General features: G+C 38.5%; 1 protein-coding gene across 1 annotated transcript in view; it reads right to left on the bottom strand.

The window, feature by feature from the left end:
- The window catches only part of CNTNAP2 (contactin associated protein 2), a 1031263-nt gene extending 1016689 nt beyond the window's left edge, over nt 1-14574 (bottom strand). Inside the window, exon 1 of the mRNA XM_064704986.1 lies at nt 13742-14574. Within this exon, the coding sequence (XP_064561056.1) occupies nt 13742-13838 (97 nt within the window). The 5' untranslated portion in view covers nt 13839-14574. The remainder of the gene's footprint in view (nt 1-13741) is intronic.
- Between the last annotated feature and the right edge of the window lie 1632 nt (nt 14575-16206).

Consider the following 16206-nt stretch of genomic DNA (forward strand, 5'->3'; position numbering starts at 1 on the left):
ATCACATAAGTATTTTTATTTGAATTAGTTGAAATGTCTGCTTGGGGCAGAAGAAAGAGAAAGGCAAGAAAATAAAAACGTTTTAACCATTAAACACCAGTGCTGAAAAATAACTATATTCCTCATTAAAACTGACACCAGAACAATTTTTCTTTGATATATATATAAAGTTTGAATGTTATTAGAAGTATTTATGTCTTTATACGCTGAATTACTATGATATCCTTCATAGTTTTATGTTCATTTCTTTCTGTAATCAGTGTTATTAAAACAAAGCAAGGAATGCATTGATTTATAAGTACAAATAGGCCATACTTGCAAATAATAATTTTCTTCTTGGGAAGTAGAGTATTGTCTTAGATGCGTGTATAACCATAAAATGCCAATCATACCTCTGCATTTCCACCAAAAATTCTCAGCACTCCTCTAATCTTTATGTCTCAGTGTAAATGAATTATAAGTGCCAATAAATTCTTTTCAGACCTAAAATCAGACTTGAAATATTTGTTGTGGTTTCTCAGAATTATGATACAATTTTGTTATAGTTCTGTTAAAAATTCAGCCTTGTTTTTCTTTGTTTTACATTTATCTGATTTTATTCAGCTACTCATGCACTTTTCATGTAGTGCTTACTTGAAAACATGCCACCTTACAGCATTTTGGGGGATGAACTCATACATCAGCACAATACAGGGTATATGATACACAGAATCTTGAGCAATCCAAAGGCACACTGCATGGGCACTCTCATCAAGTGAAAAAAAATGGCCAAATTGATCCTGATATAGAGTTTGAGGAATATATGCAGGGACATGACTGATCTAGAAAGACTGACCTCACTACACTGAGTTTGGAATCTGAGTCATGTCCAAAATTTCAGTATTTACTTCTATCTCAAGATTTTTCTAGTTTGGTTCCATCTTCCTTTTTTTAGATTTAGTGAGAAGAGTTGAAGAAAACTTTTAGGTCATAACTTTGAGGACAGAATTCTCACTCATTAAACTGTTTTTGATGTGTCTGGTTTTGTGATAGGTCTGTAATCTGAGTGTCTCTGTTTAAACACATCAAAATTTATTTCCTGGTCCTCACTGTCTGCAATTATAATTTTTATGACTCAGCAGCTGTACAAATAAGAAAAATACTTCCTAGTGAAGTATTCAGGTAATAACAGTTTGAGCTACTCCATTTCAGATTTAATATAAAACCAAAAGTAACTACCTTTTCCAGTGAGAAGAAAAATAAAATCAACTTCTATCTCTGAACACTCTTAAAAATTGACATGATGGTTTTACTGATATTTCATAAAAGGTAAATCTTCAGCAACAGAAGAGAAGAGATTTTCAAATTCAGAATATAAATATTCTCCATGACATCAAGAACTCTGAACTAACTATTCTCTATGAATATAGAAAAATACGTCAGTGGGAGGGGCATTTCTCTGAGACTGACTTTAGTGATATTGTAAATTATTGAATTACAAATTCAGAGAATCCCTAAAATCCAAATGAATTTTCTGTTCTGATTTGAAGCAATAGTAAGGGCTAGGACAGAACAGGTCAGAAAAGATTATATTACTTCCTTCTGCCTGAAACCAACAACCATGTTGCTCTGTCCTCTCCAAGGCCATGTTATCTGGTACTGTATAGCCTTCCTAGAGGACAGATTTAGATTTGATATAAGGAACACTATTTTAGCAAGGCGGGATAACCTCCAGCAGTCCCTTACAAGCTCAACCATTCTGTGATTTTGTAAAGCAGAATTTAACAAATACATTAAATAATATGCAAAAATACATAAGGTTTAATTTGTCTATGCACAGAAATCATAAGAACTATTATTAGAAAAAAGGACCAAAATCACAGGGTTTTGTGTTTTGGGTTTTTTTAAGAAGTGAGAAAGGAGTTGAGGAGCAAAAGGAACCATACCAAAAGACTGCTACATATAAGTAATGAATTTGCCAATCACGTAGAAAAGACAAAAACATACAGTGTTAGGAAAATGAACAAGACTGCATAGTTAGATCCCAAAGTGGCAGCAAAACAATTTACATTCTAATAAAAGCTGACAAAGATGTTAAATAGAGGTTAACAGGGCTAGGCAGTTTCAACCAGCAGGGCAAGCTGTAACCAAGAAGGTCTCTGCTGATTATTGCTGATTTCCAGTAACTCTTGAAACAGCAAGGAAATTCCAGAAGGCTGGAAGAAACTGTGAAGTGCAAATATTGAAAAAGATGACCTGCACACTTACAAACCACTCCAGCTATTACTGCTGCTAGACAAAACAATAGAACTTGATTAACAAAAATTTAAATGCTGTAAATGCAATTACTGAAAATCAACATAGTTTTTTAAAAAGTAGATCTTATCAAAGTATCCTGATCTTCTGAAGGCTTCCTTTTTTTTTTTAAATACAAAATTGGATCACAAGAAATCTGCCGATATATGTGTCTATGTCTGTTTCTGCATAAATTGCAGTCATATGTATTTTGAATTCTGAAAGTACTTGAATGGCAATCTACAATATTTTAATTAAGATTCAAAATTATTGTAAATGTGGCACTCTAAATATCTCAAAATGTAATTGTAACAAAGAAAATGAGTGGTTTCTAGTGAGAACTAGTGGAAGTCTGATTTTCAGTCCTTCATTGCTTAACATCTTTATTATTTGAACTGCAGAAAAATGCATAGCCTTTGAAGCTGAAGATGACTTGAAGTTTACACGTCAAAAGCTTGGTACAACTAAGCCAGCTTGTAAAAGGAAGCATTAGACATTTCAATGTGACCATGTTTGAAGTTATGAATTCAGGGTAAAGAACATAGCTCCAGACCAGGACATTTAATGCCAGAAGGAAATGTGTGAAAACCCTGACAGGTATATGACTTGGGGAAGGAAGACAAAAGAAACTGTACCCCTCTGATAAGTGAGACAGGGCATCTGATGACAGCTGATATGGAGAAGTCTGATGTACTCAGCAACATTTTTCCTCAAATTTTCCTTGCCAGCTGAATGTCCCAGATCTCTCAAGGCCCTGAATATAACGGCAGGGACTCCATTGTGGGAGCAGACCAGATGCAAGGCCATCTGAGCAACCTGAACATAAACAAATCTATGGAAGCTGACAAGATGCATCCCAGGGTCCTGAGGGAACTGGCAGATATAAGCAGTTCTCTTATCACTTCTGAAAAGTCATGACAGTCAAGCAAAACCTTCAGTGTCTGGAAGAGGGGAAACATGGCACCCATTTATGTAATGTATAAAAATGGATACTCTGAAAACTGCCAGCCAGTCAGTCTCTGTGCCTAGGAAGTTCCTGAAACCAGATTCTCCTAGAAACTCTGCCAAAGGGTGAATGACAAGGAAGTGTATTAGGGAACGTAAACTTGGAGTCATGAAGGGCAAATGATATGTTACAAGCATGGTGGCATTCTACAAAGGAGTGACTCTCTTAGTAGATGAGGGAGGAGCTTCTGATGTAACCTACCTGGCCAATGACACAGTTCTACACAATACCCTTGTCTCTAAATTGGAGAAATATGGGTTTGATGCATGAATTGTTAGATGGATAAGGATTGACTGGACAGCCATGCTCAAAATGTCAATGGCTCGAAGTCCAAATGAAGATCCAAACGGAAATGAGTGTTGTCCCTCAGGGGTACTGAGACAAGTACAGTTAAATGTCTTTATTAATGACCTAGACCATGGGATTGAGTGTACCCTTAGCAAGTTTGTGGAATGAATCCAAGCTGAGTGATGCTGTGTATATGCCTGTGGGAAATGACACCATCCAGAGAGATGTGGACAAGCTTGAGGAGTGGTCTCATGTGGACCTCATGAAGTTCAACAAATCCAAGTGTAAGGTCTATCACCTGGTTGGGGCAATCCCCAGAACCAATACAAACTGGGGGATGAATGGATTGAAAGCAAGGAAGAGCTGGGGGATACTGGCAGATGAAAACTTATGTAAGAGCCAGTAACGTACAGTTGCAGCTGAGTAAGGCAGTAGGACCCGGAATGCATAAAAAGCAGCATGGCCAACAGGTCATGGAAGGTCACACCGCCCCTCTGCTCTGCTGTCTTTAGACCTGGTATGGAGCATCGAGTCCAGCTCTGGAGCCACTCTCAGTCCAGACCAACAGAAGAAAGACATTGACATGCTGGAGTTTGTTGACATGAGGGCTGCAGGAGCAGTCAGAGGGCTTCTCCCTTTCATAAAGAGAAACTGAGAGGGTTGGCGTGGCTTATCTTGGAAAAAAAGGCTCCAGGCAGACCTTATATAGCAACCTTTCCATATTAAAAGGGGACTACAAGAAAGATAAAGAAATACTTTTTACCAGAGCATGTACTGATAGTATGAGAGGAACATTTTTAAACTAAAGGGTAGATTTAGATTACATCAAAGGATTGATTCCTGGAATAGTCTGTCCAGAGAAGCTGCAAATATCCCATGCCTGGAAGTGTTTGGAATCAAGTTGGACAGGGCATTAAGGAATCTGGTATGGTGAAGTACGTCCCTGCCTGTGCGTCGGGGTTGGACTAAATGATCTCGTCCAACCCAAACCATTCCCTGGTTCATTGATTCTATGATCTGTTGTCCTGGGGTGACTTTATGATGCTTGTATTCCCAATTTTCTGTTCTGTTTATGGTGGTTATTAAATTCTGCACCCTTAAAAGTAGATCTGAGAGTGAGGAGGGGAGAAGGAGGAGCAGTGAAATGTCTGAGGTGATTGTTTTTGAAATATAAATATAAGAGTTTCATTTTTCTCTTCTCCCAGACTGTGTTGTCTGCAGCACGGACAGACAGTGGAAGAGATCTCTCCTTTGCTTTTAGTTAGTTTTTAGCTGGCTGAGGCAGTGAAGTTCCCTGGACCATGGTTTTTCTTTTTCTTAAGACTGTTCAAACCTGCTCTGGACTGAAAACTCAGAGGAACACTGGCAGCTCACACCTGTGGTCTACCAGGGCCCGGGATGTGGCATTTTCCAGCACCAGAGGGACTGATAACAGACTGAGCAAGTTGAGCTACACCCCATGACAAAGACTTTCTGAATTTGCCATCTCTTCAGAGCAGTGAAAGGTTTTATTGTTTAATATTATTCATTGTTTATGCTTGCAAATACTTTGCTTGTTAAATAATCTTGTTTTTTCCACTTTTCTCTAAGAAAATTTTCCTGAACCAGTAGGGGAAGGGCTTCTTGAATCTGCTTTCTAGAGGGACCCCTTTGGAAGTTTCCTCCCAAATGTGCCCTTAACCAGGATATCTGTAAAGCAGAGAAAAGTAGTAATACAATCAACTATATCACTATAGCTGGGTTGGATCCTTTTTGGCCTTATAAATTATGAATATGTAGATTTGGAAGCATAATTCACTCACAGAATTCCTCTGACACAGTTTTTTTTTTCTGTATGAATAAAACCTATGCACTGTACTGACCTAAACTCTAAAATTGCATATTATGAATAATTATAAATTGAATTAATAAAAGCATTCCTTATAATGATATTCTAATAATTGTGTTTTGAAAAAATAAATCCTAACTTCATTCATAATATCTGATTATCTGATTTAGCAGGCCAGGATTATGGCACAGCAATTAAGCAGCGAAGGAATTTCAATTGAGTTATTACCTGTGTACCTAGCTTTCACAAACAGATGAATTAATCAGGAATCAATGAAGACAATCTCCCTTAGTTTCAGGCTCAGCAAATTACTCAAAACAGTGATGAATCAATGAGAATCCAAGAGAAGCCAGTGGAGTCTGTTTATTGCTGGAGGAAAAGGTAGGGAGAGGACAGAGAGTAGGGAGTGAGGTGATTAATAAAATCAGAAAGGAGGCATGTGAGAAATGGCAAATGAATTAGGAGCAGAAGCAAATGGGTGTGTGACCATGTGATGTATATTTTTTGGAAAAGGGTTGGAACAGTAAAGGATACCTTCTCTTATCTACAGGGAATTTTCTATCATTTCTAACAGCTTGGCTGTACCAGGGAAGAAGCAGGTAGGACATTCATCATATAACTGACAGTATGCCCACTAGCATAATTTTTTGGATGTAAAACCAAAGGAAAGAACATAAGAGAGTACATCTTGCTGAAGCTTGGGAGCATGTATCCAGCAGAGCCTGCCCTGTATGGATATGCTTCTGACTCAGTTTCTCACAGAAGCTTACTCTTTTCCTAATGCAATGCTAATGCTATGGACAGGGCAAGCTACTCTCTGTGACTCCATTCCTCAGCAAAAAAATAAAAATAAATAGGTTACTGTTATTGTGTGGGAGATGACCTCAACTTCTCTTCAGCACATTCGTCTCCCTTTTTTACCCATAGCCCTGAGCAATGGTGGATGCCACTAGTTTTAATCTCTGTGTTTTTAAATTAACTAACTATCCTTATTTTTCTGGGTTTTTTAGATATTTGAATTTGTATCTGTGTTCAGGGGAAAAAAAATATGTACAAGCCCTTCCTATGTTTCACTAAATATGTGGGCAGAGTCTAAAGAGTTTAGGAAGGTATCTGTGTTTGAAACCTGGGTCAACAGGGTCTAAATTTAGGGGGTTTTTTTCGGTTTGCTATTGCTATTGGTTTTTTGTTTGGAGTTTTTTTGGGCTTTTTTTTTTTTTTTTTTTTTTTGCTTTTCCCAAACCACAGTATTCCTTCTATTCCCATAAACTGAGTAAAAAGCATATTCTAATTTAATTGAATTTCAGAGTGTGTTCCAGAACTTTACACCAATGATACTTAAAACCAATGATATGATATGAAATGTCATGAAAACCTTAAATATATTGAGGTTGCCTTTCCTGCTGAGTTTTATCCTGTTGCATTAGGCCCTTAGCCAATAATTCTTCCTTTTCTTCTCTGGCTAGCCTTCCATCACAGGCTTTCTGCTGCCCCTCATAGAAATGGACACTTGCAGTCTCCTCAGCTCATCTGCTGATCTTCTGTATTACACCCCTATAAATTCCAGGTTTTCATTGGGTTCTCAGTAAATACCAATTCAAGCACACAAGATGATTAAGCAATAAATAAGATACATTTTAATCAATATTTAGGTGATTTAAGAAACCCAGACAGCGACACCTCTCTAGATTTGATACAAAGCAAAAAAAAAAAGCTTCTTTTTTTCAGTCAGATTATTCTTACATTGTAGGAACAGAAAGCAGAAATGTGTCACGTGTAGCTGACTTCCTTGGGCAAAGGTAAAAAATACTAAATGGAATAGCAGTTTTTCAAAATCAAGCAGAATGTTTATGTTATATTTAGACAGTCATTTCTGTAAGAAAAATTACTTTCCCTTTAAGTTGAGACTTAAATATTCTAGATAAAAATAATAAATGTTCATTCAAAAAACATCACATTTGATTTCTTTGGTTAGAACAGTTCAAATGCTTTCTGGTTTCTAGAAAGTATTTTTAGCCATTTAATTTATTTACACATTACAAGTTGTAACCCAACTTGAGCTTTTACCAATACAAATGCAAAACTGGCAACAAAGTTCCTAGCTATACTGAGTTGATTTTAATCAGTGATTTATTTAAAACATATTTTTGGAGTGCATGCACAGCTTAAAATAAAACATTTGATAAATATTTCAAAGGGTGGTAAATATTAACATCGAGTAACAAACCATATGTGTAAATAAATTTGCCAGTCCCTCAATGGACTTGGCATGACCGCTTGCTTAAGTTAAATGTCTGGAAGAACCATATCTCCACTAGGAGATTGTAAAGTCAAAAAAATCTGTAGACTTTTTTAGGCAGAGGAAAGAGGTAAATGTGAATGTCAATATCCTTTTCTGCTCTGAATTATCTGCTGTTCAACCTTAAAGACCCAATCGGAAAAGGCTGGCTGCTACTACAGTGAATGAATACTGAGACCATTTCTGACGTAGGAAAGGTTTCAGCTTTGTAAAGTTGCGTTAAAATTGCAGAACTATCAAAACCGAGTGCCCAGATTCTTTGTAAATGTTAAGCACAGGACTTGGGAATTCTTTTATTATATCTATAATGTTTTCAAAGTTGGAAATGCAAGTGGCTCAAAAGAATTGATTACTGATTACTGCAATTTTCTACTTCACCAAACTTAGAGATTTAACATGTTCTGCAATTACCTGGTGGTCTTGGATTATCTACTTATGCAATGCCAATGAAGTTGCTGGATAAATGAAGTTCATTATACAGATAAATAAATACAGATAAATCAATGTTCATTCAAAGGCTGAAGTCTGAGGAACCTTTTTAATAATTTCTGTTATTTCATACCAATGGACTGAATCATGAACTCATGACAGAAAACATAACCACACTGTTCCTATAATCTGTGGCACGACTTCCATTTCCTTCAGTGCAAGAAGGCTCAAACTAGTGGACTACTCTCTTTATCCTACCAGTCTTCCTGATCTTTTAAAGAAGGATCTCATCTCTATGTGTATTTTGGAAATAATGCTATAATTTTAAATTACTTAAAATTGTTAAGACTAAAGAAACCGCAAAGTCACTCATCATCTCATCTGATGAAGAAGACTCCTGTTGCTTCTCTAACATTTCCTAGTTGAAGTTTCCTACGTGACTGGATCCCATTTGCAAGTCCATGTTCTTTTGTAAGATGAGCATGACAGCTATTCAGGACATAGGCATGGGTAGGGAAGACCTCAAAATTTAACCAGTTATCTTATTTTGACCTGTGAGTCAGATCATGAAGAGTGAGATCAGCTTTTGAAAAAAGGAAATGCAGAAACTCCCCCATGGTTTGTGCATAGTTTGTTATTGTCCCAGACATTAAAAGTACTACAGTCTTAAAAACTCCTAAACAGTAAACATGATATCTGACAGTTTTAAAGACATAGAGATCCAAGGTAAAAGTCCTGAAGAACTTCTATAGGAAAATTTACTGTCTGTAACAGATCCATTGTAATGTGATTTATTCAAGAAGAGGTACAGTTTGAGGTCTGATGCATTATATATACAGAATTTCCTATCACAACTGAAGCAACTGAAGTAGTCTCCTGTGTTAAAAGTACCTGAGTAAAAAAAAAAAAAAAAAAAAAAAAAAAAAAGAGAGATAATAAAAAATGCTTCTCATCTCCTTGCAAAAGAAACAACCAATGTTCAGAAACAAGTTTTCAATTTGAAGTCATTAACTTCATGTTCAAACTTTCTTTCTTTCAGACTGGACTATTAATAAAGAACTTTTAATGCCTTATTTCATGTTATTACACCAGAATTACAATAATAAACACACAAGCAAAGCAAAAGCAACCCAAGCAAAAGTGAGTTATTAAAACAGTAGTTCAATGGCATTTACAATTGATTCAATGCCCACTGACACCAAACTTTGAATCAGACTTGCTCTATCTAGATGAATGTCTGCAATTAGGTTTTATGCAATGTTGCATAAAAAGTTAAAGACTCTTTCAAACTTTGTATTTTCAGCACTGACACAGGCTATAGCTGCTGCCACCAATTTTGAAATTAGAGCAGACTATTTGATAGTGTTTAATTCATTCACATATAAGTTAACATATTGCTCAAGAAAAAGCCAATTTATTTAAAGAGTCATGATGAGTAACTCAATGCAAAGTTGTTAAATAATAACAGTAGCTCAGTAACTCAGTGCAATGTTGTTAAAGCTGTCACTTGTCTGTTGAACAAGAATTTTCTTATATGGTGATGAATAACATCTAAATAATAATACAATTATACCATGATGGATGTAAATTTTGTTCTAATTTCTAGCTAAAGTGTTCAAAAAGAACAAAAGAGAAATTACATGTTTAATGTTATGAAATTCCATGAACATAAAAGAGAGCTAGGCCCTCAAATTAAAAATTTAGTATATTTTTAAGTGCTTTGACCCCAAAGGTAAGAAAAATTAATAAATGCTAAATGCGCCTGACAATGGTTTGGTGTACTTGAAACTAAATTCTGTGAGACCGCTGTGTTAACCTCAAGACAACAGGACCTAAACTACTAAATGTTAATCAGTTGTTATACAGGAAAAAAAAAAAGAAGGAATTGATCAGTTTTCCAAAAATATTATTATGTCTGAGACATTATCTGTAGGAGAAATATTCCCCAAATGTGAATCTAATAGAATTTATGACACCTCACATGCCCAACATGGGTGTACAACTTTCACCGGACCAGATTGCTCAGAGCTCCAGCCAACTTGGCCTCTTAAAAAGGACTTTTTTCTACAGTGTCTTGCTCTTTCAAAAGGGACATTACTCCTTTCCAATACTTTTCCCAGTAAAATCTGGGTGCCATGAAGTCAAATGTAAAAGCTGTATATTCTTTCTTTTATGTATCTTAATGATTTACTATACGTGCCCCTGCTTATGATTTCTGCTCCAAGTCTTGTAAAATGGGCTCAAACTTCAACCTGAGCAGTGGTATGGGGCATACTACAAAAGTATGACAAGTATCAGAACTAGAAGTTTTAATAGTTCTGTGCTCATCAGCTTTGCATTGCATAAAAAGAGATACGATGAAAAAAACCAAAAACCCCTAGCTGTGAAATATAATTACTTGTAAAGTGAATTCCTTTCAGAGAGAAGGAGACAATCCTATAATTAATACCTTTAACATTTTTATTACGTGACAACATTGCTACTTTTTGTTGTTGGGGTTTTTGTAGGAATACAAATGAGAGTTAGTCTACCCATATGCATATTCTTATCATTCCATCTTAGCCACGTAAAGCACCATAAAGCACTAAATTTGTATTTTCTCTGTTACTTTTTATCTTGTGATGACCTCTCCTGGTTGAGCTGTTCATTAGCCTCGATTCCAGAAGGGTGTTTTCATCCTTCCATGCTTATTAAAAAAAATAAAAATTGCAGGAATATGAAGAATTTATTGCCTGGGTATGAAAACATGACCATGAATAGAATTGACAGTAAGATCTGAGCATTAATGTGTGGGATATTGTATCACAGTGTATGTTTATTATCCTACAGGATGGCTTTCAGCACCCACTTCATCTCGAGATAAAACTAAATGAGAGTACAAGCTTTCAACACGATCACTTCTGAATCAGTACTACTGAGAGATAACTAGAGATAGATTTACTTTGCAAAATAAACAAACATTTGAGGTAAAGCATATTCATATCAGCAATGTCCAATCCTATTCTTTCTGAAAGCTGTATCTTTTCCTATGCCAGCACAAGCAGACCAGACTGTGAAAAAATACTGAATAGCAAGCTCATATATAGGGATTTGTAATGCACTCTACACCATAAGACTTGCACACTTCCTAAAAATACTGTAGAAAATAAATTTGATGTTGTTAATAACTTCAAAGCCAAAACATAAAGTAACAATGGAGGAGAAAATGAAATAGTGGTTGGAAATAAGTTTTACAACAAAGTTGCATTTCACACCATTTTTAATTATTTCAGAAGTATTCCGATTATGAGGTTCAAAATCAACAGGGGGAAAAAAAAGGAAAAAAAAAAAAAAAGGGACAATGAAAACTAGGTATACCACCCTGTCAACAACGAACAAAATTCTCCAATCCCATTCACAAAATTCTCCAATCCCAGTCAGTTGTAGACAAAGTTACAAACAACCCCAGAAAATAGATCACAATGACAAAATACAGTACAGTGACTAGTTTGTGTAGCAAAGCATGCAACAGAAAAACCAGCAAAGTGGTGCACCAAAACAGTGTGACACAGCACTGGAGTTCCCACTGTGGCACCAGCACCCAAGCACCCATAAGCTTTACAACAATTTTCAATATGTGCTGCAATGTGAACAATCCTTTTGTAAATTTAAGGCTGACGTGTACTTCTAGCTATATTTATGTTTCCAGTAAACAAATCTAGCTCCATTTCACTTTAAGAAGTGAGTCAGAAATGAAATGAAATGAAATGCCACTCACTAAATAAGGAGTATAATGTATAAGCTCTTGGAAGGTGAATTAATATAAAGAAATTTTTGAATAGCTAATCATCCAGATGGGAATTTATATGACTAAACTGTAATTAAGATTATATATATCCCCCATTCCTGGAATTTCTGGGTATAAAGATGTTACTACAACCATTAACTTCTCAACAAACTTCTCTCAAAAGTTAAAGATTTGTTTGTTTGGAAATCAATAACCCACTGTAGGTAATATTCAAGTTATACTATAGCCATTAGTTGCTGAGTGACAAAAACAAACAAAAAAAGCTCCAAAACCCTCCTAGAAAAAAAGCAGGGACTTAGTTTTCAACGAACAGATTTCTGACAACCTAAATAATGAATCGTCTCCCCCACACATCCTATTATGCAGAGCCTGAGAGAGGACCATGAAGAAATAATACTCCTAAGAAAAATTATTTAGCCGGTCAAAACTAAGAAATAAACCTCAGGATCAATACTTCTCCTAATTCAAAGGTAGGAAAACAACTGAACATCCTATAGCCTCTGAGACCTTGATAACAATGCAGACACTGCTATACATATTTGTTGACACACAAACAAATATGCAGGTGCAAGTAAATCCTGGAATAACACTTGTTTTTCAATAGGTATTAGATGATAACAGATAAAAACCCACTAAGAAACCATAGCAGTGCTCCAATTCCCTAATCATTACATTGTTCATTCCAGCCCTTAAGGAAACAATTCAGCAAATAAATAAATAGAGTGATCTACATAGATCTCTATGCAGTATATACATTTCATTCTATGCAATTCCCTACTTGGTCAGTAGAATCAACCCCCATTCACATGTATGCAATCCCAGCACATCTATCTATAACATTTCAGGACACTTCCTTCCTCTATAAACAGCCGATCATGCCAGCAGTATGATGATGATACTATAAAAATGCACTGTTTCATTTCAGTATGCATTTCAAAAATACTTGGCCATTGGCAAATGTTTTATACAGTCTTAAGAGAAAAAACTAAATATTTAGTACTGACATCTACTTGCAAAATGTTTTGCTCAAAACTACAGCTCAGTGCAATGTTAAAGACTTGGTCTAATATCCACTGAAATCAATGAATATGCTGTCATTTTTATACTAACAACAGAATCGGATTCTGAACAGGTGCTCTACACTCCTCTAGTCTGAAGTTCAGAATTTCAGCAGATGTTTGATCCTTTCTCCACTATTTCTACCTCACTGGGAGAGCAATTGATGGTCTCCTCTAAAATACCTTTGCTCATTCTATTATCGGCAGCAAAACTTTGCTCTAAAGAAAAGCTGTCCTGGCTCAGTTCCCTCTCATCAATTCATCTTTCCTCTTCAAACGACACAGAATTTTCTCTTGCTGCTCCTTGATAAAACACTGGTTATGGAAACTGCTCACATCTCCTCTTTTCCCTCACAAAACTGTGGAAGTGAAGTGCTTCCAAATGCAAATTGCATTCCTTCCGAGGAAGAAGGGAAAAACCACAACAAACCAAACCGACCAGGCAAACAAAAACTATCCCCAAACTTTGAACAGCTTCTGATTGCTTTCCCCCTCTGACTCCATTGCAGAACCAAGATTATATCACAGAGCAGGTCTCTTTCAACTTTCCACACCAGCTACCACTGAAATCACCAAGGAAGATCTGATGGGGAGCACTGCAAACAGTATCAGACCTCAGTGCACACATATACATGCAAGGAAAAATCAAACACAATCAAAAACAATATTCATCAGCAAAGCAAAAATAATCAACCTCACAGAGTTGTGGGAATTTCCCTCTGGCTTAATTCGGAGCTGAAATTGTGCGCGTTTCTTAGAAAAGGGTACTTACGAGATGCAGGCAGAGCAGTCCTGGCTCTGCAGCTAATGCTGATGAAAATCCAGAGGAAGAGAGCTGCCCTGCAGCCAGCTCGGGTAACCACAACCATCCTTCACTTCCTGGCTCCCTGTACTCCAAATGCCAGCCGCAGAAGACCTGCTTTTCTCCACTTTGGCCCCCTTCTCTCTCTCTCTCCTTCCCTTCCTCGGAGGAGGTGTCGAGGAGGTAAAGGGGGCAGGGCTTTACCTTGGGGTAGAAGCCAAACCCCCTCTTCGTCTGCTATCTTTGGGTTTGCAGCAGCAGGATAAGTCCCGGTACTTTTCTTTCCCTTATTTCTCTGTGTTTGTGCGTGTTTATTTCTATGCCTCCTTCTCAGAGAAAGGGGGAAAGGAAAAAAAGAAGAAAAAAAAAAGCCACGAAGTATCAAATAACAAGGATTGTAGAGTAGAAAAATAAATAATAATAAAAAAAATGAAGATCAATCCCCTAAAAAACGTGGGAGGAGGGAGGGGAAAGGGAGATGGAGATGAAGGGAAGGAAGAAAGGCGAATAAAGCAGTTGGTGCCGCTAATGCTGCTGTTGATGCTACCACTGCAGCTGAGCCCGTCTTCCTGTACAGAGGAGCGCTGCTGAGAGAAGCTTGCAATAACCTCCCAGCTCAGATATATATACACAGTGTACACGCACACACAGCCCGGCAGCCAAACACACACTCACACAGAAGCAGGGAGAGGGGAGGGAGGGAGAGAGACACTCCCGCAGCACAGAAGCAGGCTCAGAGCCTCTCTCCTCATGTATTTATCATCTTCCAGCAGGAGGAAACGCAGCCACTAGCAGCAGCAACCTTCCTCCTCCAAAAAAAAAAAAAAAAAAAAAATACAGGAGATGGGAAAATCCTCTCCCCTGCGCTCCCCTCCCCTTCCCTTCGCTTCCTCCAGCTCCTCCTTCTTCCTCTGCGCCCCTCGAGCCTCCAGGACCCCGATCGTCCTCGCTTGCCTGGCTCAGATGCAGAGCCGGGGGACGGCGGCGGGGATCGCGGCCAGCGCTGGGGTGGAGCGGGGCGGGAGCCAGTGCAGGGATCGGGGCTGGGGCTGCGGGAAGGTGGAGCGGGACCGGGGCCGGGGGGGATGGGATGGGGATGGGGTGGGGATGGGGATGGGGATGGGGATGGGGATGGGGATGGGATGGGGATGGGATGGGGATGGGGATGGGGATGGGGATGGGGATGGGGATGGGGATGGGGATGGAGATGGAGATGGGGATGGGGATCGGGGCCGGCTGCGGAGCGGAGCGGCGGGGCGGTGTCGCGGTGCCGCTGGAGCGGAGGCGCGTCGTCCCTGCTCGCCCGCGGCCGGCTCCTGCCGCCCTCGCAGCCGCTCCCCCGCGCACCGCGGCTCCCCGAGCTCCAGCCTGCGGGGGTCCGAGACAGGTGGCCAGCAGGCAAGTCCTCCGAGCCGTCCTAGGTCTGGTGGGGAGCGAGCATCATCCCGCCTGCAGAGAGCTGGGGCTGCAGGAGCCGCTAATGCAGATGTTGCCATTCTGTAATTAATTCTCAGCCCGAGAGAGAGCCAGGAAGCAAGCTGCATTGAAGTTTCACTGTGGTTTTCACCTACAAGAGATGACGGAGACAACCTGGCCATATCCCAGCCTTATGCTTTAGGGATGGCAAGAGTCTGACTTTTCTTTTCCATCCCTCTTCATCCCTCCTGCGGTTGCCCTTAAACAGCTGAACTGAAAGTTATTGCTCACCAGATACGGTAGAATAATGAGGATAGGGAGTTATTCATGGATTATTTATTCTACAATCAATGAGGCAAAGAAAAATGAAAACAATTATTTCTCAGGTGTTATATAGAGAAAGCTGAGAAATGGAGAGGCATAATTTCTTTAGAGGAGCCCCAAAGCAGGGATAAATTATTTTCAGTGACTAATACGCATGCTGTTAACAAGTACCTGCTGTTACTTAGTGACTGTGATGAAGTGGTTAAGACCGTGTGTAAGATGAGATTTTCAGAAAGGCCTTGGGATATTAGGATCCTCAGTCCTATTGCCTTTCAGAGGGAGTACAGTGCCTGTCTTTTAGGTCACTTTGAAAGCTCATCCATACGTAATATGTGATATCCCAGGAGAGATGTGGCCTAGAGGTTTGAGCATAGCCCAGGACAAAGCTTAAATGCCAGTCCTGGGAAAAGTGTTTCTGTAGTCTTGTCCAACTGCCATAATTTTTCCTCCTTGAGGCTTTTCCTGCCTTGCCTTATCCATAAAGAGTTTTAATATATCAATATTTCAAATGCTTTCATAGAAGTAATGCCAATATGTATACAGCAAATGTGAAATGAAGGAGTGCACTATGAATAAGTTTTATTATACTTATTTCTGTTTTTGAAAGAATAAACATTTCCCTAGAGACTCTGTTACCTCTTCCCTGCATTATCCTGAGCTCTTTGCAATGCCCTCCCCTTTCTTTATAACCCACA

This window comes from Zonotrichia leucophrys, chromosome 2 (assembly GCF_028769735.1).
Source record: "Zonotrichia leucophrys gambelii isolate GWCS_2022_RI chromosome 2, RI_Zleu_2.0, whole genome shotgun sequence".
NCBI lineage: Eukaryota > Metazoa > Chordata > Aves > Passeriformes > Passerellidae > Zonotrichia > Zonotrichia leucophrys.